Source organism: Mchenga conophoros, linkage group LG17, assembly GCF_057382185.1.
Source record: "Mchenga conophoros isolate Kocher_MC1m ecotype Shallow Benthic linkage group LG17, M_conophoros_male_GT1.1, whole genome shotgun sequence".
Taxonomy (NCBI): Eukaryota; Metazoa; Chordata; class Actinopteri; order Cichliformes; family Cichlidae; genus Mchenga; species Mchenga conophoros.
Genome location: NC_140542.1, coordinates 20,240,644 through 20,267,094, shown reverse-complemented (window position 1 = coordinate 20,267,094; position 26,451 = coordinate 20,240,644). Strand labels below are relative to the sequence as shown.

At 42.6% G+C, this 26,451-nt stretch overlaps 2 protein-coding genes across 3 annotated transcripts; one reads left to right on the top strand and one right to left on the bottom strand.

Annotated features, from left to right (window-relative positions):
* On the top strand, positions 1 to 24,191 carry LOC146555401 (tetraspanin-8-like). Of its 2 annotated transcripts, XM_085252512.1 has the most exons (9): positions 1 to 347; positions 8,199 to 8,249; positions 10,584 to 10,709; positions 10,817 to 10,891; positions 11,442 to 11,528; positions 11,869 to 12,003; positions 21,258 to 21,290; positions 21,380 to 21,463; positions 21,949 to 24,191. In XM_085252512.1, the coding sequence occupies exons 1-9, from the start codon at positions 288 to 290 to the stop codon at positions 22,033 to 22,035; spliced, it is 738 nt and encodes a 245-aa protein (XP_085108638.1). In that variant the 5' UTR covers positions 1 to 287; the 3' UTR covers positions 22,036 to 24,191. The 2 variants fall into 2 exon arrangements, with proteins under 2 accessions (XP_085108638.1, XP_085108639.1); XM_085252513.1 differs by lacking the exons at positions 21,258 to 21,290; positions 21,380 to 21,463.
* Positions 1,083 to 5,056, bottom strand: LOC146555402 (uncharacterized). The gene has a single exon (XM_085252355.1). The coding sequence runs from the start codon at positions 4,298 to 4,300 to the stop codon at positions 1,970 to 1,972; it is 2,331 nt and encodes a 776-aa protein (XP_085108481.1). The 5' UTR covers positions 4,301 to 5,056; the 3' UTR covers positions 1,083 to 1,969.
* Positions 24,192 to 26,451: the final 2,260 nt, after the last annotated feature.

Here is a 26,451-nt window from a genome sequence, read left to right as displayed (position 1 = left end):
TATACAGTAGTCAGAAATAATTCTTTGATATGTTTTTTTCTTTCAGTTTTTGTTTTGCTTCCTGTTATTAAGTTCATGAGAACTAAAGCATGTTTTTTTTTCTAACTGCATGTGTTTTATGAGGTCTTACTATAGATGTGAGGGTTTGTCCTCAGAGAAGCCTTTTGTGTTTCACTTCTGCGTCTTCCTGAATTCACATTCACTCTGTGTGTTCACAAACGGCAGAAAAGCTGCACATTCTTACACTCTGGGTTACAACCTCACTGCATCACCTCTAAAAATTGAAGATGGGGAAAATTAATGGATGTCTCAAGTGCATTTTTGTCTTCTTCAATGTGCTTTTTGCAGTAAGTGGAATCTTTATTTTTTTGTTTTTAGGATTTCATTTTGATGATTGATTTATTGATTTTTGTTATTATTTATGTTGAAGGAAAGAGAGAAACTAAAAGGATTTATTTTTCACAAGTTTATTTTAAAAAAAAGAAAATTGTTCACTTCAGTTTTATTTATGTAGCACCAAATCACAAGAACAGTTGCCTCGTGGCACTTTACATTGTAAGGTAAAGACCCAACAATAAGACATACATGCAGAAATGGAAAAACTATTTTCAGCATTCTCATATTTTAATCTAACTATGAACCACTGAAGCCTTTTTGTCTTTTACCATGGTGAAGCAGTGCTGCAAGATATAATGATTAAAAGACTGGGCAGTTAGAAGAAGCTGTTTTTCCATAATTTAGAACAAATAAATAAGGATTTATTTTTAATGCTTAGCACACATATTTCCTACTATGTTTTATTAAAATTACATTTACATTGCTTCTAGCAATGAGCACTCTGAGTGCAAAAGTATACATATATACATAAATGTATATACACACACACACACACACACACACACACACACACACACACACATATATATATATATATATATATATATATATATATATATATAGTATATATATATATATATGCATATGTGTATATATACGTATATATATGTACACACACACACACACACACACACACACACACACACACACACACACACACATATATATATACATATATATACACATTGTTACGTTCTGGTCCCGGCAAGTAAATAAACGTAACAAATAGTTTGCCCCACTCACTTCCCACCCACGCACAAACCCCAACAACGACACCTTTTTTAAGTATTTAAGCAGCCATTTATTTTCATCAGCAGTGAGCAATGCCAAAACAATAAACAAAACTCCCTATAAAACAATCCCTAGTCTTCCCTACACCAAAATAAAAAGAAGCCAAAACAAAAGACAAGTCACTTACCTAACTATCTAACGAAAAACAGGAGAAAACTTGTTCAACAAAAGAAAACGGCTTCTCACGCCTACTAGGCTGCGACAGTGAAAGTTATACAGCAAAGGAACAAAAAAGTGACCGCCACTGGTTAACTTATTTACAATTATTTACATGGCAAGGCTAGAGGTACACGTGAATACTCCAGCCTGCACTACAATGACACAACACACAACTCTGTGACCGAGTCAACGGGGTTCCAAACAGCACTCCCAGGTGACTGTCATCCGGACGTTAAGTACTGGAGGTGGTCCATCAATTATCCAGTCGGAAGGTGTGTAGAGACTCCACCCAGATACCTAGCAGCCACGCCCAGGTGTCCACCTCCTAGGAGAGAAAAAAGGGAAAATACCGCCACCATCCTCCGGTGGGAGGCACAACACCAACAAACACATCACTGGGTCATAACAGTTTCCCCCACCCAAAAAAAATCAAACATCCAACCCCACACAAAGATGTTTGATTTACGACCTAGAGAGGGCATCAGCCATAACATTCTCTAAGCTCTTATATATCGGATCTCAATGTTGAAATCCTGTAGGAGTAAGGACCAACGCATGAGGCGCTGGTTGCTGTTTTAGAAATGTTCTAGAAAAGAAACAGACTGGGTGGTCAATGCCATTTTCATCCTCCTGCACGAGCACTGCACCCGCCCCCAAAACACTGGCGTCCACCTCTGAATCCTTGGCCCCTCAGGAACCGCCCAGGGACACCAAAAGTCTCCAGATTGCGCTTTCGCTCCTCTGCCCACGTCAGTCTGAGCCCATTATCAGATGAGATGTTGTCAAAGAAAAACTTTGCTTTGTCATAGTAGCACTTTGGACCAAAATGATCCTCCCCTGAACTCAGCTGCAACCCCTCCTTTTCCCTTCCCTCAGAATTCCCATCTTTTAGATTCAGCCCCTCCTGTAACTTCTTCTCAAGCGCCTCCTTAATGAATTGCGCGTTGGAGGAATCAAAATCAAAGTCTGTGTCAAATTTAAGGGTGGGAGATGGAGCATTAGCCACCATCAGCTGGCCTCTTCTGCGGTCCCTATGCCGTCGAGGTCCTTGTCTTTTTCTAGCAGGTGGCCTGGTTTCAGCATTTTGCTGCTGACTGTCCTGAAAAGTGAATCTACTTGGGTCTGATTGCATGGTGGCTTCAGCGACCCTTGTGGTTTGAATATTTGTTCTTCTCGTCCCCTTGGGCTGCCTCCTATTCTGCTGCTGCTGTTGCTGGGATCCACTCGCACCTCTCCTCTGCCTAAATGTCTTTACACTGACGGTTTGAACAGCCTTTGATGTGGCACGATCGAAACCACTGTTATCTGTAAGTGGTATATCGACTACTTCTGGCGACGGAAAAACTGTGCCGCCAGCTAGATCGTTTCCCAAGATGATGTCAATACCTGCAACCGGTAACTGGGGTCGCACCCCAAGCTTAACCTCACCAGACAAAAACTGAGACGAAAGCTGCACCAAGTGTAAAGGAACCCGTATTACACACATCCTAACTCCCCAGGCTAACACATCCGCCCCACAACAGGATTGAGCTGAAAACGGTAAGACCCCCTCACGAATGAGCGACTGTTTCGCACCAGTGTCTCGCAAAATACTGACAGGAGTCCGCCGATCTTCTCCTATCAAGGAAACAAAGCCGTTTGACACAAACGGCTTAAACTCCTTATCTACTTTATCATTTTCGGGTGCCATCACCTCCCCCCAAGTAGGAGAGTTTGTCTGTAGAAGGTTTATTGGGGAAGGAGATGTACCCTCCCTGGTCATTTCTTTTCTCTTCAGAGCAGGGCAAACCGCAATAAGGTGTCCCTGCTCATGGCAAAAAAAACACACGCGGTTCTCAATGGATGAGGGGATGGCACGGCGGGTGCCCCTTGGAGACCATCTGGGCGGGCTACTGGAAGACGGAAAACTGTGAGCAGGAGCCGAAAACACCACTTTATGTGTCAACACAAACTCATCAGCCCGTATAGCAGCAGCGGCGAGAGTCGTAACCTTCTGTTCGTTTAAGTAGGTTACCACAGTGTCTGGTAGTTGATTTTTAAACTCTTCTAACGTCACCAACTCACGCAGGTCTTCCAAGGTTTTTACTTCTGTAGCATGACACCACTTATCAAACAGAGTTTTCTTTTCTCTGGCAAACTCCACATAGGTCTGGTTGGCGGATTTTTTCCCATCCCTAAATCTCTGCCTGTAAGCCTCTGGCACAAGCTCGTAAGCGCGCAGGACAGCAGCCTTCACCGTATCATAGTCAAAACTGTCCTCCAGAGAAAGAGCGGTGCATACCTCTTGAGCTTTCCCCACCAATCTACATTGGAGTAAAAGAGACCACACATCCTTTGGCCAGTGCAGCGCACCTGCGATACGTTCAAACACTGTGAAATACGAATCCACCTCAGTTTCCCGAAACGCCGGCACCATTTTGATGTGTTTACTCACATCAAAGCCACCACCTGGCATCGGGGCCGGTGGCTGCGGAGATGGCGACTGCGGGGATGATGACTCCGGGGAGGGTACCTGCGGGGATGGTGACTGCGGGGCTAACCGAGGTACAGGAGGACTGGCAGACACAGAGGCTCCCCTCTCTACCTCCAGAGCCCTGATCCTCAAGTGCATAGCGTCCACCTCCAACTGCTGTTTCTTTAGCTCCACCTCCTTAATGCGCAGCGTTACCCGCAGCTCCTCCACAGAAGGGCTAGGTGGAAAAGGGAGATTTTTCAGTGGGGCAGAAACACCAGCAACAGCCCCCAGCTCAACCCCCCCTGCAGGACCCGGCTCACCAAACAACCCCCTGTCCGTCAACTGGACACACAGGAGCTCCCTAAGCTCTTTCTTCTTCGCAGTCAACGGCACAGTCACATCAAAGAATTCAGCAACAAGCAAGAGGTCAGCCTTTTTACACCTGTCCAACTTCTCCGCAGACGGGCTCAGAGTGAAGTCCTCCAACTTAAACTCCATCCTAACACACACACACACACACCCCCCACACAAGAAAAAACCGCCAACCAAGAAAACAAGCCACAAAAAGAACCACCAAAGGGACGAGCCCCCAATATGTTACGTTCTGGTCCCGGCAAGTAAATAAACGTAACAAATAGTTTGCCCCACTCACTTCCCACCCACGCACAAACCCCAACAACGACACCTTTTTTAAGTATTTAAGCAGCCATTTATTTTCATCAGCAGTGAGCAATGCCAAAACAATAAACAAAACTCCCTATAAAACAATCCCTAGTCTTCCCTACACCAAAATAAAAAGAAGCCAAAACAAAAGACAAGTCACTTACCTAACTATCTAACGAAAAACAGGAGAAAACTTGTTCAACAAAAGAAAACGGCTTCTCACGCCTACTAGGCTGCGACAGTGAAAGTTATACAGCAAAGGAACAAAAAAGTGACCGCCACTGGTTAACTTATTTACAATTATTTACATGGCAAGGCTAGAGGTACACGTGAATACTCCAGCCTGCACTACAATGACACAACACACAACTCTGTGACCGAGTCAACGGGGTTCCAAACAGCACTCCCAGGTGACTGTCATCCGGACGTTAAGTACTGGAGGTGGTCCATCAATTATCCAGTCGGAAGGTGTGTAGAGACTCCACCCAGATACCTAGCAGCCACGCCCAGGTGTCCACCTCCTAGGAGAGAAAAAAGGGAAAATACCGCCACCATCCTCCGGTGGGAGGCACAACACCAACAAACACATCACTGGGTCATAACAACATACATATATACATATATATACACATACATACATACATATACATACACATACATACATACATATATATATATATATATATACAGTGGGGCAAAAAAGTATTTAGTCAGCCACCGATTGTGCAAGTTCCCCCACTTAAAATGATGACAGAGGTCAGTAATTTGCACCAGAGGTACACTTCAACTGTGAGAGACAGAATGTGAAAGAAAAATCCATGAATTCACATGGTAGGATTTGTAAAGAATTTATTCGTAAATTAGGGTGGAAAATAAGTATTTGGTCACCTCAAACATGGAAAATCTCTGGCTCTCACAGACCTGTAACGTCTTCTGTAAGACGCTTTTCTGTCCCCCACTCGTTACCTGTATGAATGGCACCTGTTTGAATCCATCATCTGTATAAAAGACAGCCTCAAACAGTCAGACTCCAAACTCCGCCATGGCCAAGACCAAAGAGCTTTCGAAGGACACCAGGAAAAGTATTGTAGACCTGCACCAGACTGGGAAGAGTGAATCTACAATAGGCAAGCAGCTTGGTGTGAAAAAAATCAACTGTGGGAGCAATCATCAGAAAATGGAAGACATACAAGACCACTGATAATCTCCCTCGATCTGGGGCTCCACGCAAGATCTCATCCCGTGGGGTCAAAATGATCATGAGAACGGTGAGCAAAAATCCCAGAACCACACGGGGGGACCTGGTGAATGACCTGCAGAGAGCTGGGACCAAAGTAACAAAGGTCACCATCAGTAACACACTACAACGGCAGGGAATCAAATCCCGCAGTGCCAGACGTGTTCCGCTGCTGAAGCCAGTGCATGTCCAGGCCCGTCTGAAGTTTGCCAGAGAGCACATGGATGATACAGCAGAGGATTGGGAGAATGTCATGTGGTCAGATGAAACCAAAGTAGAACTTTTTGGTATAAACTCAACTCGTCGTGTTTGGAGGAAGAAGAATACTGAGTTGCATCCCAAGAACACCATACCTACTGTGAAGCATGGGGGTGGAAACATCATGCTATGGGGCTGTTTTTCTGCCAAGGGGACGGGACGACTGATCCGTGTTAAGGACAGAATGAATGGGGCCATGTATCGTGAGATTTTGAGCCAAAACCTCCTTCCATCAGTGAGAACTTTGAAGATGAAACGAGGCTGGGTCTTCCAACATGACAATGATCCAAAACACACCGTCCGGGCAACAAAGGAGTGGCTCCGTAAGAAGCATTTGAAAGTCCTGGAGTGGCCTAGCCAGTCTCCAGACCTCAACCCCATAGAAAATCTGTGGCGGGAGTTGAAAGTCCGTGTTGCTCGGCGACAGCCCCAAAACATCACTGCTCTCGAGAAGATCTGCATGGAGGAATGGGCCAAAATACCAGCTACTGTGTGTGCAAACCTGGTAAAGACCTATAGTAAACGTTTGACCTCTGTTATTGCCAACAAAGGTTATGTTACAAAGTATTGAGTTGTATTTTTGTTATTGACCAAATACTTATTTTCCACCCTGATTTACGAATAAATTCTTTACAAATCCTACCATGTGGATTCATGGATTTTTTTTTTCACATTCTGTCTCTCACAGTTGAAGTGTACCTCTGGTGCAAATTACCGACCTCTGTCATCATTTTAGGTGGGGGAACTTGCGCAATCGGTGGCTGACTAAATACTTTTTTGCCCCACTGTATATATATATATATATATATATATATATATATATATATATATATAGACAAGAAAGCTCCTTACCATGCATGGAGGGTTTCACCCCAAGTCCAGCACCCTGAGGCTGTACGCTAAGCGGAAGGAAGGGGGCCGGGGACTGGTGAGTGTCAGCACCACAGTCCAGGATGAGACAACGAACATCCAAGAATACATTGGGAAGACGGCCCCAACTGACCGAGTGCTCAGTGAATACCTCAGGCAGCAGAAACCCAAGAAAGAGGAGGGAGATGAGAAACCATCATGGAAGGACAGGCCCCTGCACGGTATGTACCACCGGCAGATGGAGGAGGTGGCTGATATCCAGAAATCCTACCAGTGGCTGGACAAAGCTGGACTGAAAGACAGCACAGAGGCTCTAATCATGGCAGCACAAGAACAAGCTCTGAGCACAAGATCCATAGAGGCTGGGGTCTATCACACCAGGCAAGACCCCAGGTGCAGGCTGTGTAAAGATGCCCCAGAGACAATCCAGCACATAACAGCAGGGTGCAAGATGCTAGCAGGCAAGGCATACATGGAACGCCATAACCAAGTGGCCGGCATAGTGTATAGGAACATCTCTGCCGAGTATAACCTGGAAGTCCCGAGGTCAAAATGGGAGATGCCCCCAAGGGTGGTGGAGAATGACCGAGCTAAGATCCTGTGGGACTTCCAGATACAGACGGACAAAATGGTGGTGGCTAAACAACCGGACATAGTGGTGGTAGACAAACAGAAGAAGACGGCCGTAGTGATCGATGTAGCGGTTCCGAATGACAGCAATATCAGGAAGAAGGAACACGAGAAGCTGGAGAAATACCAAGGGCTCAGAGAAGAGCTCGAGAGGATGTGGAAGGTGAAGGTAACGGTGGTCCCCGTGGTAATCAGAGCACTAGGTGCGGTGACTCCCAAGCTAGGCGAGTGGCTCCAGCAGATCCCGGGAATAACATCGGAGATCTCTGTCCAGAAGAGCGCAGTCCTGGGAACAGCTAAGATACTGCGCAGGACCCTCAAGCTCCCAGGCCTCTGGTAGAGGACCCGAGCTTGAAGGATAAACCGCCCGCAGGGGCGTGCTGGGTGTGTTTATTTTGGTTTTTTATATATATATATATATATATATATATATATATATATATATATATATATATATATATATGTATATATATATATATATATATATATATATATATATATATATATATATTCTGTATTGGTCAAACCTAACCAATGGGCAGATCGACCAAAGTTTAAACTTGAAATTCTCTGTGGTACTGTTTATCTTTTGTTTCTTTTGTTTTGAAACATTTTTAAAACAAGTCCCTGATGAATTTATCTTTTAAAGAATAAATGTTTCCTTGGTACATTTAGGCAACCATACAGGAACTCTGGTTTTGCTATTGCAGATGACATGATCTGAGTCTCTTTCCTCAGATAGTTGGATTTGGGCTGATTTACGGATTGCTACAGACCTCTACCCATAAGGTAAACAGTCTCATTAATTTTTCAGTTTTTAATTAGAACAAAGCAGATTGCTGATTTTTTTAAGTGTCACTTTCTTTTAGAATGTTTCCTTTTAACATGTTTAATATATCCACATTTTATTCCCCAGCATGCTACCGACCTGTTGTTAGTTAACAAAATATGTTTCAAAATGTTCCTCCAGTTGTTCCTTTTTTCCATACTATTTTTCGAACTATTTGTCAAGCCTTTTGTTACCTGACCCCAACTGTTTTGCAATGTGTTGCCATTTTTAGTACAGAAGTACAAGAACATGACATGCAGTAGTGTCATATAAACCATTAACAGAAAAAGGTAGTACACAAGCCTTGAGACGACTGTTGTGATTTGGCGCCAGTGTTGGGAAGGTTACTTTTAAAATGTATTCCACTACAGATTACAGAATACATACGCCAAAATGTATTCTATAACGTATTCCGTTACGTTACTCAATGAGACTAACGTATTCTGAATACTTTGGATTACTTAATATATTATCATGCTTTTTACAACTACGTGAATGTACTATTGCTGTGTGATTTATTACTGTTACTGAAGGTCCGCGACTCCGAACTGTAGTAAACGGACCTCTGACTAATACGTCGGTTCCGTGTTGGGCTTGTAGCTGAAAAATAGCTTTACTTTGTTGTCTGGGTCACCTTTGCTTGTGAGAGACAGAGAGAGGCGTTGAAAGGCTGCTCCAATGGAACTTATTGTTTCGTAGGAAAACATGAACACAGTGTACAGTCGAGTCTTAATAGCTTACTTACAACTGGGCTCGCCAGGCACTCTTCTTGGCTGCAGTGGTTATTATTATATTTACATGCTTCCAGCTCCCGTTTTTGTTTGATGACAACTCGTACTTTTCCACTCTCCTTTTTCTCCCTCCTCGCGCTCACAGACACATAATGGGTATGGCGATCCATTCTCCCTGCAGCACGGACTACACTGCCTATGATGCTACATTCTTTAGGGCTATACCTGTAGCATTCTGCCTATTAGCTTTTTTTTTTTTTTTTTTTTTCTAAATGACATCAGAAACAGCAGTATGCGACATTACGTGATGGCAGAGCTTCAGTTCATCCTTTGTCTTTTTTTTTTTTTTTTTTAAATAAATAGGACAGGGGGAATGAATGAGAGAAAGAGGGGGAGAGAAAGAAAGAAAACCAAAGGGGAGAAGAGACGGTGAGAAGGGGGGGGAAGAGAGAGAAAAAAAAAAAGAACTCCTGGGTCACCTGTATGGAGAAAAAAAAACAAAAAACAAAAAAAACAAACAGAGGAGACAGCAAACAACAAAGAGCAACATAATAATAGAGAAAACAAAGCACCATCACAATAAACTAGCTAGTCATAGATATCAATATTTACTAAATAATAAACGATATTGTGCAGCACGCAAGATAGACAGCGCACAGTGTGCTTTGAGGCAGCAGCCAAGAAAGCTTTAGTCCGCGTCTGTGAATACCCATGTGTGCATACCTGTGTGGATCAGCATGCTTGCATTCCAAAGGTTTCTCCATGTAATGATCTGCTAGGGAGTGTGGGGGGGCCACAGCCCCGTCCTCCAGGGTGTGAAGCGGGTATGGAGGAGATCAAAACTCCAGACATCCAGAGGCCCCCAGAACACAAGAGACCATGGAAGACCAACAGATGGGCAGCCGCGCCACTGTTCCAGTAAGAGCTGAGGAGAGTCCCTGCCTATTAGCTTTACACAACAACAACAACAAAAAGGCGCTTTCTCACCCAGGAAACACACAGTCGCCATGGCAACCATAATGCTGCCGCCTGGAACAACAGAACATAGTTGTCAAGCAAAACCGAAACAGTCCTGACCCGCGACAAAATGAAACAGGAAAATACCGCCATGTAATCCATTTATTTTAACAAAGTAACTGTATTCTAAATACCACCTTTTTAAATGGTAACTGTAATGGAATACAGTTACTCATATTTTGTATTTTAAATACGTAACGGCGGTACATGTATTCCGTTACTCCCCAACACTGTTTGGCGCTATATAAATAAAATGAAATTGAATTGAATGAGCTGGCCTCTTCACTCAGGAATGCTACTTGCTGGGTGGTGAGTTGCAGGTTGGTCCTCGTATGGCCTGGTTCAGGTTTTGAAATGCTTCTTGTGTGACCTATGGTAGCATGGGGGGGGGGGGGGGGGGGGGGTTGGGATAGTCAGTCTAACATGGACCGGACAGTCATGTCTAAAATGTTATTTTGGATGATTGTTTTTGATTTGTTTTTTCATTTGAAGAACTAAATAATTTTCCAGATTAATCCATTGTTGGTGTCCTTTCCTATCATTCAGGAGGAGTTCTCATCACTTGATTTGCCAGACATGATTTGGGGTTGGTTGTTTGCCATCGGCGTCCTCGGTATTTCCTCTCTGGGAATCTTTGCTACGTGCTGTGAGTCAATCATCGGCCTCAAACTAGTATGTACAACTCCACATCAAACAAGATAACAAGCTGATGCTGTGTTAATTTTATAGTTATTAGAACAATAACTGTGGATGCTCTTTGTATTGTTTTGTTTGTACAGTTTGCAAGCTTCATGGGGATTGGAATGATCATCATGTTTTATGGTGGCATCAATGTAGCGACAGGAAGAAATGAGGTCATCTTGTCTTTTCTTTCTTAATTCTGCTGTGTTCTCCATTGCTGTCTGATCAGCTACATTTAGTATTTCCATCTGTTATCTTGCCGCTAGACTTAATTTTTATGTTTTGGAGATAAATTACCTTCATTGTCTTTCTGCAGTATGCTTTTTATATCTCAGTCTTAATAACTCACAATAACCAACACACTACCAAGTGATCAGTTTACTCAACCGTCCTAGTTGGCCATGACCATGGGACTTAAGAGGTACTTTAAAAAGAAAGCAAGTAGCATTTCAGAGAATGAGGATTCAGTCAAAATATTTCAGGAAGATACAAATAAAATCAGAAAGTGTAACTGCTGTAAGAGGAACCATTGAAGGGCCTCTTGGTTATGAGTGGACATATTATTGCTTAAGCGTCTGCTGTCTCATAATCCATAACATTATTATTGCTTCATCTTTCCCTCTGCTTTCTCTGTGCTTTTTGGCCTGCTGTGTCTGTCTGTCTTGAGGAGAATATATTCTTCATTTCTCTACCATTATACTAAAATGTTATTTTCTTTTCCAGATAGAGACTGCCCTCCAGAATGAACTACAAAAGGCCAACATAAGAGAAGAAGTCATTAGAAGTATGGTTGAGAAGATACAGTCAAATGTAATGTTTTTTGCACTATTTACCCCAATAATAGTAGTCTTTCTACTGGCCCTAGTGGATTTTGTTGCAACTGTGCTTTTACAAGTAGTCAACACAGAACTTGTAAGTTACCTAAACATAACAGTAGCACTGGAAGGGCCCAGAGGTGAACAAGGACCAACCTTAAAGGGGAGATCAGCCAAGATTGGAGTCAAAAAACATTTTGATTGCACCATATATTGACTGAATTGTTTTGCAATGATATTTACATTACAGTCACTATATTGATAAAAAACAGAATAGTGGAGAATTTTGTTGAGTATTTCCTGTTGTTTAAAGTCAATCTCTTGTTTGTTAACAGTTTCATTGCTGTGGAATTAGGAACGCCACAGACTGGGGTAATAATATCCCTGACTCCTGTGAATGCATTTCTTCAAATACTGGATCAGCAATGAATGGAAGATCCAACTCACTTAGATGCAAATCCAAGCCTCAGGTTGGTTTTACAGAATAGAACTATAATGTCAAGCTGAAAAGCAAATTGTTCATAAAACAATTTCATGACTAAATGTGTTGTGATTTTGGGTGTTTTTATATGTCAAATGATCATTAAAGCTATCATTGTCGCTGCTAATTTATTTTACCTTTTTTTCTTTCTTTCCTCCTTCCCTCTTTCTTGCTCACATTCCATTCATATTTTTTTCTCTCCCCCCACAGTAATTGATAAAATCCAAAAAGAACAGTTAACCTAGTTGTCTCTGAACTCATGTGTCATTAGGCTCTTAACATTGTGTACGCAATGCCTTTATGTGTTTCAGTGTTAACATTTTTTTTGTTTATTTCTTTATCTGTGCGTTTTGTTTAATTTTCTTTCCTTCCTCCTACCATTGTCACATCTGTTTTATTTGGGAAGATTGCACACAACAGCAATATTAAGCAGTTCCAAATTATACAGTGGGGCAAAAAAGTATTTAGTCAGCCACCGATTGTGCAAGTTCCCCCACCTAAAATGATGACAGAGGTCAGAAGTTCCCCCACCTAAAATGATGACAGAGGTCAGTAATTTGCACCAGAGGTACACTTCAACTGTGAGAGACAGAATGTGAAAAAAAAATCCATGAATCCACATGGTAGGATTTGTAAAGAATTTATTCGTAAATTAGGGTGGAAAATAAGTATTTGGTCAATAACAAAAATACAACTCAATACTTTGTAACATAACCTTTGTTGGCAATAACAGAGGTCAAACGTTTACTATAGGTCTTTACCAGGTTTGCACACACAGTAGCTGGTATTTTGGCCCATTCCTCCATGCAGATCTTCTCGAGAGCAGTGATGTTTTGGGGCTGTCGCCGAGCAACACGGACTTTCAACTCCCGCCACAGATTTCCTATGGGGTTGAGGTCTGGAGACTGGCTAGGCCACTCCAGGACTTTCAAATGCTTCTTACGGAGCCACTCCTTTGTTGCCCGGGCGGTGTGTTTTGGATCATTGTCATGTTGGAAGACCCAGCCTCATTTCATCTTCAAAGTTCTCACTGATGGAAGGAGGTTTTGGCTCAAAATCTCACGATACATGGCCCCATTCATTCTGTCCTTAACACGGATCAGTCGTCCTGTCCCCTTGGCAGAAAAACAGCCCCATAGCATGATGTTTCCACCCCCATGCTTCACAGTAGGTATGGTGTTCTTGGGATGCAACTCAGTATTCTTCTTCCTCCAAACACGACGAGTTGAGTTTATACCAAAAAGTTCTACTTTGGTTTCATCTGACCACATGACATTCTCCCAATCCTCTGCTGTATCATCCATGTGCTCTCTGGCAAACTTCAGACGGGCCCGGACATGCACTGGCTTCAGCAGAGGAACACGTCTGGCACTGCGGGATTTGATTCCCTGCCGTTGTAGTGTGTTACTGATGGTGACCTTTGTTACTTTGGTCCCAGCTCTCTGCAGGTCATTCACCAGGTCCCCCCGAGTGGTTCTGGGATTTTTGCTCACCGTTCTCATGATCATTTTGACCCCACGGGATGAGATCTTGCGTGGAGCCCCAGATCGAGGGAGATTATCAGTGGTCCTGTATGTCTTCCATTTTCTGATGATTGCTCCCACAGTTGATTTTTTCACACCAAGCTGCTTGCCTATTGTAGATTCACTCTTCCCAGTCTGGTGCAGGGCTACAATACTTTTCCTGGTGTCCTTCGAAAGCTCTTTGGTCTTGGCCATGGCGGAGTTTGGAGTCTGACTGTTTGAGGCTGTGGACAGGTGTCTTTTATACAGATGATGAGTTCAAACAAGTGCCATTCATACAGGTAACGAGTAGGGGACAGAAAAGCTTCTTACAGAAGACGTTACAGGTCTGTGAGAGCCAGAGATTTTCCTTGTTTGAGGTGACCAAATACTTATTTTCCACCCTAATTTACGAATAAATTCTTTACAAATCCTACCATGTGAATTCATGGATTTTTCTTTCATATTCTGTCTCTCACAGTTGAAGTGTACCTCTGGTGCAAATTACTGACCTCTGTCATCATTTTAAGTGGGGGAACTTGCACAATCGGTGGCTGACTAAATACTTTTTTGCCCCACTGTATCTACTCTATAAACCAATCCAGTGACCACATTCAAATTCATCAGCAGTTTTCAAGACTCCTATCAAAAACAATAAAAGATTACTTAAATTAATGGTTGACAATACAGCTATCAGTTATAGGACGTATTAACACCATAAAGTTGATGATATTACCTAAACTCAACTATTTATTCACAATGATCCCTATTTAACCCGCAGAAGCTTTTTTTTCACTATTCTGGACACAATAATAACTTCATTCTACTGGAAAAACAAAAACTCCAGAATAAAACTAAAAATATTACAAAAGTCAAAAGTCCAAGGAGTCCTAGAAGCACCAAATTTCAACTACTACTTCTTAGATAACCAACTACAATACCTTATCAAATGGATGCATTCAACCCATCACCTTCATCCAGGTCTAGACAATCTGATTATAAAGATCGATTAATCAAAGATTTACCATTTATCAGGAATACAATCACACATCACAACGGCTTAAAACCACTGCAACAGCAAACACTGTCAGCTTGCTGGAAGATTAATAAAATAAAAAACACTATATTCTCACCTACAACTCAAACACCCATATGGAATAGCCCTTACATCACTGCAAATAAATTACCCTGATAGGCATTAAATGGAAAGAAAAAGGCATCACACACCTCCGCCACATATTTTATCAGAATAACTTCTTAACATTTCAACAGTTCATTGACATATACAGGATTGACAGAAAATTATTTCGTCAACATAACCAACAAAAACACTCCATCAAAGCAAAATAAGTATCAATAACACTAACGTAGGACAACCATCACTAATAAACAGCATCAATAAAATTGCAAAGTCACAAAAACCACCCTTAAAACCAAATAAACTACTATCCTCTAATGATAATGCACCTCACGCTCAAATTAACAAATGGGAAAAAGACTCCATCATCCAGACAGATAATCAGTTTTGGAGTAGAGTCTGCAATAACATTTTCAGCATGTCTAACAACACCAACATACAAGTAATACAATATAAAATCATACTTCACTAGCTAGGCCCACGTCTTTATTTTAGATTTGACAGCGTTTTAGTAGATACAGGGAGTGCAGAATCATTAGGCAAGTTGTATTTTTGAGGAATAATTTTATTATTGAACAACAAACATGTTCTCAATGAACCCAAAAAACTCATTAATATCAAAGCTGAATGTTTTTGGAAGTAGTTTTTAGTTTGTTTTTAGTTTTAGCTATTTTAGGGGGATATCTGTGTGTGCAGGTGACTATTACTGTGCATAATTATTAGGCAACTTAACAAAAAACAAATATATACCCATTTCAATTATTTATTTTTACCAGTGACACCAATATAACATCTCCACATTCACAAATATACATTTCTGACATTCAAAAACAAAACAAAAACAAATCAGCAAGCAATATAGCCACCTTTCTTTGCAAGGACACTCAAAAGCCTGCCATCCATGGATTCTGTCAGTGTTTTGATCTGTTGACCATCAACATTGCGTGCAGCAGCAACCACAGCCTCCCAGACACTGTTCAGAGAGGTGTACTGTTTTCCCTCCTTGTAAATCTCACATTTGATGATGGACCACAGGTTGTCAATGGGGTTCAGATCAGGTGAACAAGGTGGCCATGTCATTAGTTTTTCTTCTTTTATACCCTTTCTTGCCAGCCACGCTGTGGAGTACTTGGACGCGTGTGATGGAGCATTGTCCTGCATGAAAATCATGTTTTTCTTGAAGGATGCAGACTTCTTCCTGTACCACTGCTTGAAGAAGGTGTCTTCCAGAAACTGGCAGTAGGACTGGGAGTTGAGCTTGACTCCATCCTCAACCCGAAAAGGCCCCACAAGCTCATCTTTGATGATACCAGCCAAAACCAGTACTCCACCTCCACCTTGCTGGCATCTGAGTCAGACTGGAGCTCTCTGCCCTTTACCAATCCAGCCACGGGCCCATCCATCTGGCCCATCAAGACTCACTCTCATTTCATCAGTCCATAAAACCTTGGAAAAATCAGTCTTGAGATATTTCTTGGCCCAGTCTTGACGTTTCAGCTTGTGTGTCTTGTTCAGTGGTGCATCCCTCTGCAAGATATCTCACTATTTTTGACTTTTCTGTGCCTGTCAAGTCCTTCTTTTGACCCATTTTGCCAAAGGAAAGGAAGTTGCCTAATAATTATGCACACCTGATATAAGGTGTTGATGTCATTAGACCACACCCCTTCTCATTACAGAGATGCACATCACCTAATATGATTAATTGGTAGTAGGCTTTCGAGCCTATACAGCTTGGAGTAAGACAACATGCATGAAGAGGATGATGTGGACAAAATACTCATTTGCATAATAATTCTGCACTCCCTGTATAGGTAAATGGCTTGGATGTGAATTCAGCTGCGGTTTGGGGAATTCCTCGAACGGGACTGGTCGTGGTTCCCGGGCCTAGCAGATCCCCATGTACTAAACAGAAGTGAAGGAGTTAAAGAAGAGGGAGGGTAGGGCACGTAAACGAGAATGAACAGCTTGTAGAACTGGGGGAACATATATAGATGAGAACCGGAAGGAGTGCGTTTTGGAGGCATGGTACCTCTCCTGAAATTCCGATACTTTATCTCCAATAGGACTTAGTGAATAAGACATTTGCACAAACTGCACACTCAACACCACTGATGAACACCTTCAAGCATTCTGGCTCTGTCCACCAATACAAAACGTCTGGAAAGAAATAACTACTAAAATATCCCAAATCCTTGACCACCTCTCCCTCTGTTTACTTGGCGATATGGAAGAACTAAACAAACTCCAAATATATCAAAACACCTCTGCTTGTGGTCCTGATTATTGCCAAGATACTGCTCAACTGGAAAAACTTCTCTTTAGGCTCTCGGAGGAGGCGGACGCACTTTTTCTCCTCTCCTCTCCCTTATCTTCCGTGCTTATGTCCTTGTCTAGTCTCGTGTTTTTTGTATTACTTTCCCTGGAACACACTCTCACAGTCTGTTTCTAAAACCTAAAGAGAATTATGGATTTGATCAACTGGTCTCTGAATGCTATTGACACCCTTTTCTCAATGAGAAGTCTGGGCTCGGGAGAGCCCGAGTGCCCTGGAGGTACTTTCCCTGCCGGATACACGATGGACGGATTGAGAGACCAGTGTCGGAGTGTTAAAGAACAGCTTTGAAATTCTCATGAGTTGTTGCAAAAGAAAAATTACCATCATAATCCGGCAACCCCTTCGGCGCCAGCTGTGGGCTCAAGGCTGGAGCCGAACAAAAACTCCCTGATAACGACTGTGTTGAGTCTGTTCCTTCCCATTCCATGCAAGGCCACCTGGGTTGGCTGAAAGACTATTTACTTAGCCTGGCAGGGTGAAGGACACTGTCTCAGCTGAACTATGGACACGCAAACACATACATATACTGATACTGATAACCACTCACTGACGCATCACCCTCCCTGCCCCGGATCCAACACCACCTCCAACGCTTACCTCCCCTCTGATGTGGACATCGGGTCAGCTGGAGGCGCAGTCGAAGATTGCAGCGGTCCCAGATCAGATGTACACACTGGAACACTTTCCCATGCTGCTTGTCTGTGTTTATTGTCCTATGGTGTGTTGATATCTGTGCATTCCTGTATTATCCTTTTGTGTTACACATTTTATTTCTTTTGTTTTTTTCTTCGCTACCTAGCCTGACCTGTCTCCCTAATGTGATGTTTGTGTATTGTATGTACGGTCGGCAAGGTCTGTCATCTCGGTTGTGGGCAAAAGACCTGCAACTGACAAATAAAGGCTATCTCTCAAAAAGATCACCACATTACAATGGGTAGGCCTCCTCACACAAGTAGGGTAAACAGAGAGGCCCAGACCTCCCTCTAAGGGAGATCTCTAAGGGAGAGGCCAGCCACCCTTCGAATTAAGCTCATTTCCGCAATGTCGTTCTTTTGTTCACTACCAAAAGTGCCCAAAAGAACTCGTGACCCTGAGGGTACGGACAAAGATCGACCGATTAATTGAGAGCTTCACTTTTATAATTTTTTATTTATAAAGTTTTGCACATGTAATTTAACATATCAGGCCCAATACAGCAAGTATCAACCGATATAAAGACATATATCAAAACAGGTTGGGCCATTGAGATTCGGATGATAACAATAAAACAGAAAAAAAATAAAATAAAAAATAATAATAATAATAATAATGAGCTTCACTCATTAGCTTCACACGAGCTTCACTTTTATGCTCAGCTCTCTCTTCATCATGACGGGCCGGTACCACTGCAGCCACACCACCAATCCGTCTGTCGATCTCTGTCTCCATTCTCCCATCAACTCCTCCACTTGGGGCAGAAACTTGTCCCCGACCCGGAGTGGGCACTCCACTCTTTTCCGGCTGAGAACTATGGCCTCAGATTTGGAGATGCTAATCCTCATTCCTGCTGCTTCACACTCGGCTGCGAACTGTTCCAGTGTGAGCTGGAGGCCATCACCCGATGAAGCCAACAAAACCACATCATCCGTGAAAAGCAGGAATGAGATTCTGAGGCCACCTAAGTGAAAGCCCTCCAGCACTTGGCTGCGCCTATAAATCCTGTCCATAAAAGTTATGAACAGAATCGGTGACAAAGGGCAGCCTTGGCGGAGCCCATCACCCACGAGGAACGAGTCCCCCTTATTGCCGGCTATGCGAACCAAGCTCTTGCAATGGTTGTATAGGGATCGAATGGGCAATGGGCCAGACACCCCATACTCCTGCAGCACCTCCATAGGACACCCTGAAGGACATGGTCGAATGCCTTCTCCAAGTCCACAAAACACGTGTAGACTGGTTGTGCAAATTCTCATGCGCTGTCAAGTATCATTGAGAGGATAAAGAGCTGATCCAGTGTCCCGCGACCAGGACGAAAACCACATTGTTCATCCTGTATCCGAGGATCGACTAACAGACGGAGTGTCCTTTCCAGCACCCTGTCATAGACTTTCCCAGGGAGGCTGAGGAGTGTGATCCCCCTGTAGTTGGAACACACCCTCCGGTCCCCCTTCTTAAAAATGGGGACCACTACCCTAGTCTGCCAGTCCACGGGTACTGCCCCTGATCTCCATGCAATATTGCAGAGGCGTGTCAGCCAGGACAGCCCTACAACATTCAGAACCGTCAGGAACTCAGGGCGGACCTCATCCACGTCAGGGGCTCTGCCACCAAGGAGTTGTTTAACTGCCTCAGTGACCTCACCCCCGGAAATTTGCGGGTCATCCCCCTCAGCCCCAGACTCTGCTTCCTTCATGGAAGACGTGCCAGTGCGATTAAGGAGGTCCTTGAAGTATTCCTTCCACCGCCCAACAATTTTCTCAGTCGAAGTCAGCAGCGCTCCACCGGCACTATACACAGTACAGGTAGAGCACCGCGTTCCCCTCCTGCCAGAATCTCTTTGAGGCAATTCGAAGGTCTTTTTCCATGGCCTCTCCAAACTCCTCCCACACCCGAGTTTTTGCTTCAGCCACTGCCCGAGCAGCATTCTGCTTTGCCTGTTGGTACCTGTCAGCTGCCTCCGAAGTCCCACAGGCTAACCAAGCCCAATAGTACTCCTTCTTCAGCCTGGTGGCTCCCTTCAACTCTGGGTACTACCATTTGGTTTGGGGGTTACTACCACGATAGGCACCAACCATCTTGCAGCCACAGCTCAGTGCAGCAGCTTCTGCAATGGAGGTGCTGAACATGGTCCATTCGGACCCATTGTCCCCAGTCTCCCTTGGAATGCTATCGAAGCTCTGCCGAAGAAGATCTCATGGACTGGGGCTCTGCTAGGTGTTCCCAGCACACCCTCACTATATGTTTAGGCACGCCAGGTCTGTCCAGTGTCCTCCCCCGCCACCTGATCCAATTCACCACCAGGTGGTGATCAGCTGACAGCTCAGCCCCTCTCTTTACCCGAGTGTCCAGAACATGGCTGCAGGTTTGGTGCTACGACTACAAAATCGATCATTGACCTGCGGCCTAGAGCGTCCTGGTGCCACGTGCACTTTTGGACACTCTTATGTTCAAACATAGTGTTCGTTATGGCCAAACTTTGGTTTGCAAGAAGTCCAATAACAAAACACCACTCGGGTTCAGATCAGGGAGGCCGGTCCTCCCAATCACGCCCCTCCAGGTCACACTGTCGTTACCCATGTGAGCATTGAAGTCTGCCAGTAGGGCACCTTCCAGCATCCCACAGGGACTCTAAAAAGGCTGGATACTCTGAGCTGCCACTTGGCGCATAAGCGCAGATGACAGTCAGGACCCGTTCCCTGACCCAAAGGTGCAGGGAACAAAACCCTCTCACCCACTGGCAAGAACCCCAACGTACAGGCAGCAAGCCGAGGAGATATTAGAATACCCGCCCCAGCCCACTGCCTCTCACCAGGGGCAACTCCAGACTAAGACAGAGTCCAGCGCCTCTCCAGGAGATTGGTTCCAGAGCCTGAGCCATGCGTTGAGGTGAGCCCGACTATATCTAGCTAGTACCTCTCAGCCTGACGCACTAACTCAGGCTCCTTCCCCAGAGAGGTGACATTCCATGTCCCAATTGCCAGTCTTGGTTGCCGGGGATCAGTCAGCCAGGACCTCTGCTCCTGGCCGCCGCACAGCGCACAATGCACCTGACCTCTATGCCGCTTCCTGAGGGTGGTTGGCCTGCAGGAGGATGGGCCCATGTCCCCTTTTCGGGCTGTGCCCTGCCGGGCCGCTCACCCTCAGGCACCCTCCCCGGGCCTGGCTCCAGGGCGGGGCCCCAGTAACCTTATCCTGGGCAGGGTAAACTGTTCCCTCGGTGATATTCTCATAAGGGTCTTCTGAATCACTCTTTGCCTGGTCCCTCACCCAGGACCAACTTGCCATGGGAGACCCTACCAGGGGGTAAAAGCCCCCAAGCAACATAGGCCCTGGCATCTCTGGGACACACAAACCCCTCCACCATGATAAGGTAGTGATTCGCGGAGGGGTATATTATATTATATTACATGAACAAGAATCGGAATTGAAGGAGATTTGCATTGATGGGGGGTTGAACATGAGTATCTAACAAAGAGGCTGGTGAGTGTAATCTCACCAGAATAAAACAACCTAAAACATTAACAGACTGTTTCTATTTACATCCACATTTTGCTCTTGTGTTCTTGCAGGGAACCAGTGGCCCACATGAAATCTATGAACAGGTATTCAATCATCTGACCTACCAGCCAATCAAAACACTGTACACTGTACTGCTGGTCAGATAATTACCATTTTCTCTTCTCTTCTGCAGCCCTGCTATGACATTATCCTTGAACTTTTGAACCTTTTCTTTAACATCCTGTTTGGCTTCTTCTTTGGATTTGCTGTTATAGCAGTAAGCTCTATCGTTTTTTTATTTTATTGCCATGGTTACCTCTGTGTGTCACTGACTCTGTTGTTCTTTAAGATTTTGTCAAAATCACCTTTGACTCCTTTAACCTGTACATTCAATAACTGTTCAACAGTGAAAAATCATTTTAACATAGTACTTGACTCTGGTCAATGGACTGCTAATCAAACAAAATATGGAATTTGAAGATGTTATTCTGATCTATGCGTTACAGTCTTTATTGTCCACTTTTTTGGCCACTTTGTTGCAAACTTGATAAGCCAAAACGTTTACATTTCAAATGTTTTTTTCTTTTTAATTTAATCTATAATATTCATTTATCTTATGTAGCTTATTAGCCTCCTGATTTCAACTTTAACTAGCATGAAGCTGGAAACTCTTCAGCTTTAGACTAAAAGCCAGTCATTACAGTGTTGGAGCAGTACATACAAACAATACATTTTGATCATTCTTCTTCTCTGTCTTTATAGCTGCTGGGCCTGCTCATTACCATCTGCATGATTAATCAGGTCAAAAGTGACGACAGTAGAGGATCCATGTACTTGAGGAAATATTAAAGGGAGCCACCACACCACATGTCCTCTGGCCTTTGGGTTATAGTGCATCAACAGGAGTCGTGATCAGGATGTCACCTCGTTTTTATTTCACTGTGTTTTACTCACAAAAAAAAGAGAGAGTGAGAAAAGAAAAAAATAGTAATATGTGCTTTGTAAGTAATGTCTTTCTTTTCCTTCCAGTTTTTTAACATACCAAGCATAGCTTTAAAAGCAAAAATTTATTTTCTGAAAAGCTTTGTAACTTTTTTGTTATTTGATGATTTTCAGTGTTTAGTCATCTTAAATAGAGACCAATTATAGTAAAGAAATTAGATCTCAAAATCGGACTCTCTGTCTCTCGATTTCTTATAAGTACCAGTGAAAAGTTTGGACACATCTTCTCATTTAATGGCTTTTCTTTTTTTTTCATAACTATTTACATTGTAGATTCTCACTGAAGGCATCTGAACTATGAATGAACACATATGGAATTATGTAGTAAACAAAAAGGTGTAAAATAACTCAAAACATGTTTTATATTTTAGATTCTTCAAAGTAGCCACCCTTTGCTGTGATTACTGCTTTGCATTCTCTCAATGAGCTTCATGAGGTCGTCACCCGAAATGGTTTTCCAACAGTTTTGAAGGATTTCCCAGAGATGATGAGCACTTGTTGGCCCTTTTGCCTTCAGTCTGTGGTCCATCTCATCCCAAGCCATCTTGACTGGGTATAGGTCAGGTGACTGAAGGCCAGGCAATCTGGCACAGCACTTCATCACTGTCCTTCTTGGTAGTTAGTTTAACATTCTCTATTCCCAGCACCTCATCCTTCAAGAAAAAGGTCGCTAAAATATGTCCATTCCACGGTAGTCATTGTCCTGTTAAAAAATAAATGATGGTCCAACTAAACACAAACCAGATGGGGTGGCATGACGCTGCAGGATGCTGTGGTAGCCTTGCTGGTTCAGCGTGCCTTCAGTTTTGAATAAATCCCCAACAGTGTCACCAGCACAGCACCCCCACACTGTCACACCTTCTCCTCCACTACACAACTGATTGTCCAAACAGCATTAAAGGGTTAAACAGGGCAGATTTATTCATCATATTAGTTATTAGTCAAATCGACATGGCACAGCCAAGAGGGAGATCACAACAAAGATTTTATGAACCAGGAGCTAGAAATAACAAACTCAGATACACAAAAAAATTGCAAAACTGAAGATTAAATCATACAAAAAACTAGTATGAAAATCTCTTAAATCGAAAAAAAAAAAAAAAGAATCACAATCCCATAAGAAACTCAAAAACTGGGTCAAAGACCAAGGCCATGACAGAAGGTTGGAACTGGGTTGGAACTGGGAAGGACATTACTCCAAAGGTAGCGCCCTCCATTAAAGTTGGAAAAGGGAGAAAAAACAGAATAAGTTTTGGTTCTTATCAAGGGCGAGCCATTCAGGTATCACTGGGACATGCCATCCCAAGTCGGAACAATTAATTTAAAAAAATTGTTTTTTGTTGAAACTTGTAATTCTAACAGAGCTTGAAGTTTTACTGGAGTTTCCATGTTAATTGATAATTTTCTTTCTAGAAGCACCTTTGAATTAGTTCCTAGAATGATTTTGCATGTTCTCCCATGAGTTATTAGTTTCCTGGACACATTTAAAAAGGAAAAGCTGGTTTTCTAAACAAACAAACAAACAAACAAACAAACAAACAAACAAACAAAAAAACCCTCTTAGCTTAAAATTATGATTTCTGGAAAAATCTTTTTTTGTTTTTTCCCCCAGTGCTGTTGAGAATCTAAGAGAATTTGGGGGATTTCTGTTTTTCTTCTTAGAGATTTTTGAGACTTTAACCTGAGAGATTTAGCTTCTCTTAGGTTTTTGTAAGAATGTGCACATTTTTGATGACTTGATTACCTTTGGACTCTGTTATTTTGTCTTATCAGAATTAAAGCTTCCTTTTATGTTCCACTCCTATGTTCTGCATGCTGAGTTTGTTATCAGTAACTGATACAAAAAAATATCAGTACAATCTTCAGACAACCACTGATTTTTCTTTAGTTTCTACAAACTTGTTGTCATATTTTCACTCCATTGTGACTTGTTGTACTAGACAGACAAACAGTGTTGAAACTACAATTTTTGACTACAACAGAGGGAAATACCAACCATACCAACCAGCAGCTGTTTTGCTTCCATGTGTCTAACCTCCTGAAGTGCATTTTTATCTTTCTTTGTAAAATCAGCTGCTCTGCTGCTAGTGCGCTTTTCCATAATTGGGATTGGTCAGATAATGCAAATGCCATCCTGGGTTATCTCAGAGAGTTGATGAGCCTCAAGGTGGCAGTAATGGTGTACAATCCTGCAGCAGATGAGCATGTGGGTTGTGTGTGGTGTGAAATTAAATTCTCCAGTCTGAGTTTGTTTCTTCTGATCTTGAGTCATTAAAAACATGAAAGGAAAACCAAAGGAAACAAAAAGAGAGATCAGCATATTAGAGCTAAACTGCCATTTGGACTCATGCCAGAAATTCATAGGAGAAATGAGGGGTGGCGAGCTGATTACAGGAAGACAAAATGTTTTGACTTTATCTACTGTGATGTTGGAGACAACATGAAAGTAAACAATGTTCCCACGCCCAAAATCAGCTACAGAAGCTGTTCAGATTTCATGCTTTGCAGTGTTCTTATGAATCTCAGGAGTTTTTACCGTTTTTTCTGATGGCTTAAGCATATTTTTTGTAACTATTGGCTATTTTTGCAAAACTCTACACACAAATCAGAAAACCCTTCACCAAATCAGCAAAACATTGTAGTTTTCTTGCAAAAGCTAATAAACCTTGCTTAACTGTCCAAACCTTTGTAAAAATGGTATTTTTGTATCAAACAGTTAACACAAGCCATCACATTAATAAGCACACAATGCACCAACCTAACACTGATGGTATGAATAAAAAACACATCTGGCTTTTGCTGGTGTTTATTCACACACATCAAAACAAACACAAGTGCTTATTTCCAATTCAAAACAAAATAGTAATTACACTGAGTTTTTACGTGCTTCTGAGTGTTTACGTGTTTTGGAGTTGGTACGTGCTTCAGAGTTCGTATGTGTTTTGAAGTTTGTACGTGCTTTGTCTCTAGGGGCCACCGTAAATATAATTTTATTTTTTCACTCCACATAAATTGAAATAAATAAATCATATAATACAAAACCCAACTATTCACAGTTCAACTTTTAACTATTTAAATTTTCAGCTTTTTCCTTTTAAACATATTTAAAGTGTAACACCACAAAACACTGCAAACCACAACACAATTAAATATAAATTAAAATATGAAAACAAAAAGAAGATGCATATTCTCTGTCATATAGGCCTGCATGAATAAACTTTCTGAATCCTTTATCATCCGCAACTGAAAATAGTTGTGGGTCATTACTGTACCTTTCTAATGTGATGTTGTTGTCCCTGGCTCTCTTTCTCAGTCTCTCCCTCCTGCTCTGTTCCTGTGCTACTGCGTAGTGATGTTCGATTCGTGAACAAATACTCGAGAATCACTTTACTGACTCGTGAATCATGATTCACAAGCGCAACTGACTCACTGACTCATCCCTGTTTCTGTTAGCAAACTAATCCCATTATTAGAAATATATCTAGCTTATAATTAAAATTGTGGGTAAAAAAACAACAGCCAGTTTCTTAACAAAAACATTCCTGCTCTGAACTGGAAGAAAAAACCCTGAGTAGAAGCTCACATCACACATCAAGACAACAGCTCCTCGGTTCACTGTAGCATCGCTCAGCTAGCATGCTAACAGCACATTTGAGTTACTCACACCCTCATAGTAGAAGCGAATCACTCAGGACTCACTAACCTCCTCCCTCCTGGCTCACAGCTCAAACGAGTTGAATGAATCACTGGCTGTGTCCGAATTCAGGGGAAGGATGCTCATAAGGACACTACCTACCTACGTCACAAGGTAGTGTCCTTAGACGGACGGGTAGTCAGGAAGTGAGTGGCTGTGGACAGCCCCCTTTTTTTTCTCTATAGAAACTTTATTGAACAAACAATGAGTATCCAACATAACAGACGGGCTGTGGACAGCCTCCTAGCCTTCAACTCTGCCCTTACTTATGTGTTTTTCCGTCGCTAACGCCACAGCGCGAAAAATTTAAAATGGACCCACAAATGTTGCTCCGTTGTGTGGACAATTTTATTTCTTGAGGAGCTAGAAAAACCTTATCGTTGTCACCCGCACGTTTTGTACCTTAGGCTCATCAGAGACAATCATATCTAGGTAAAATAATTTCCTTTAATCTACACGTATTTAGGAATTACTCAGCTAATTACACGTATGAATTATTGCCAGCGTTGTGCCAAAAAGTGTTCGCCTGCCAAAACTGATTTCCAATGTTTCCGTGTGTAATATCTTTA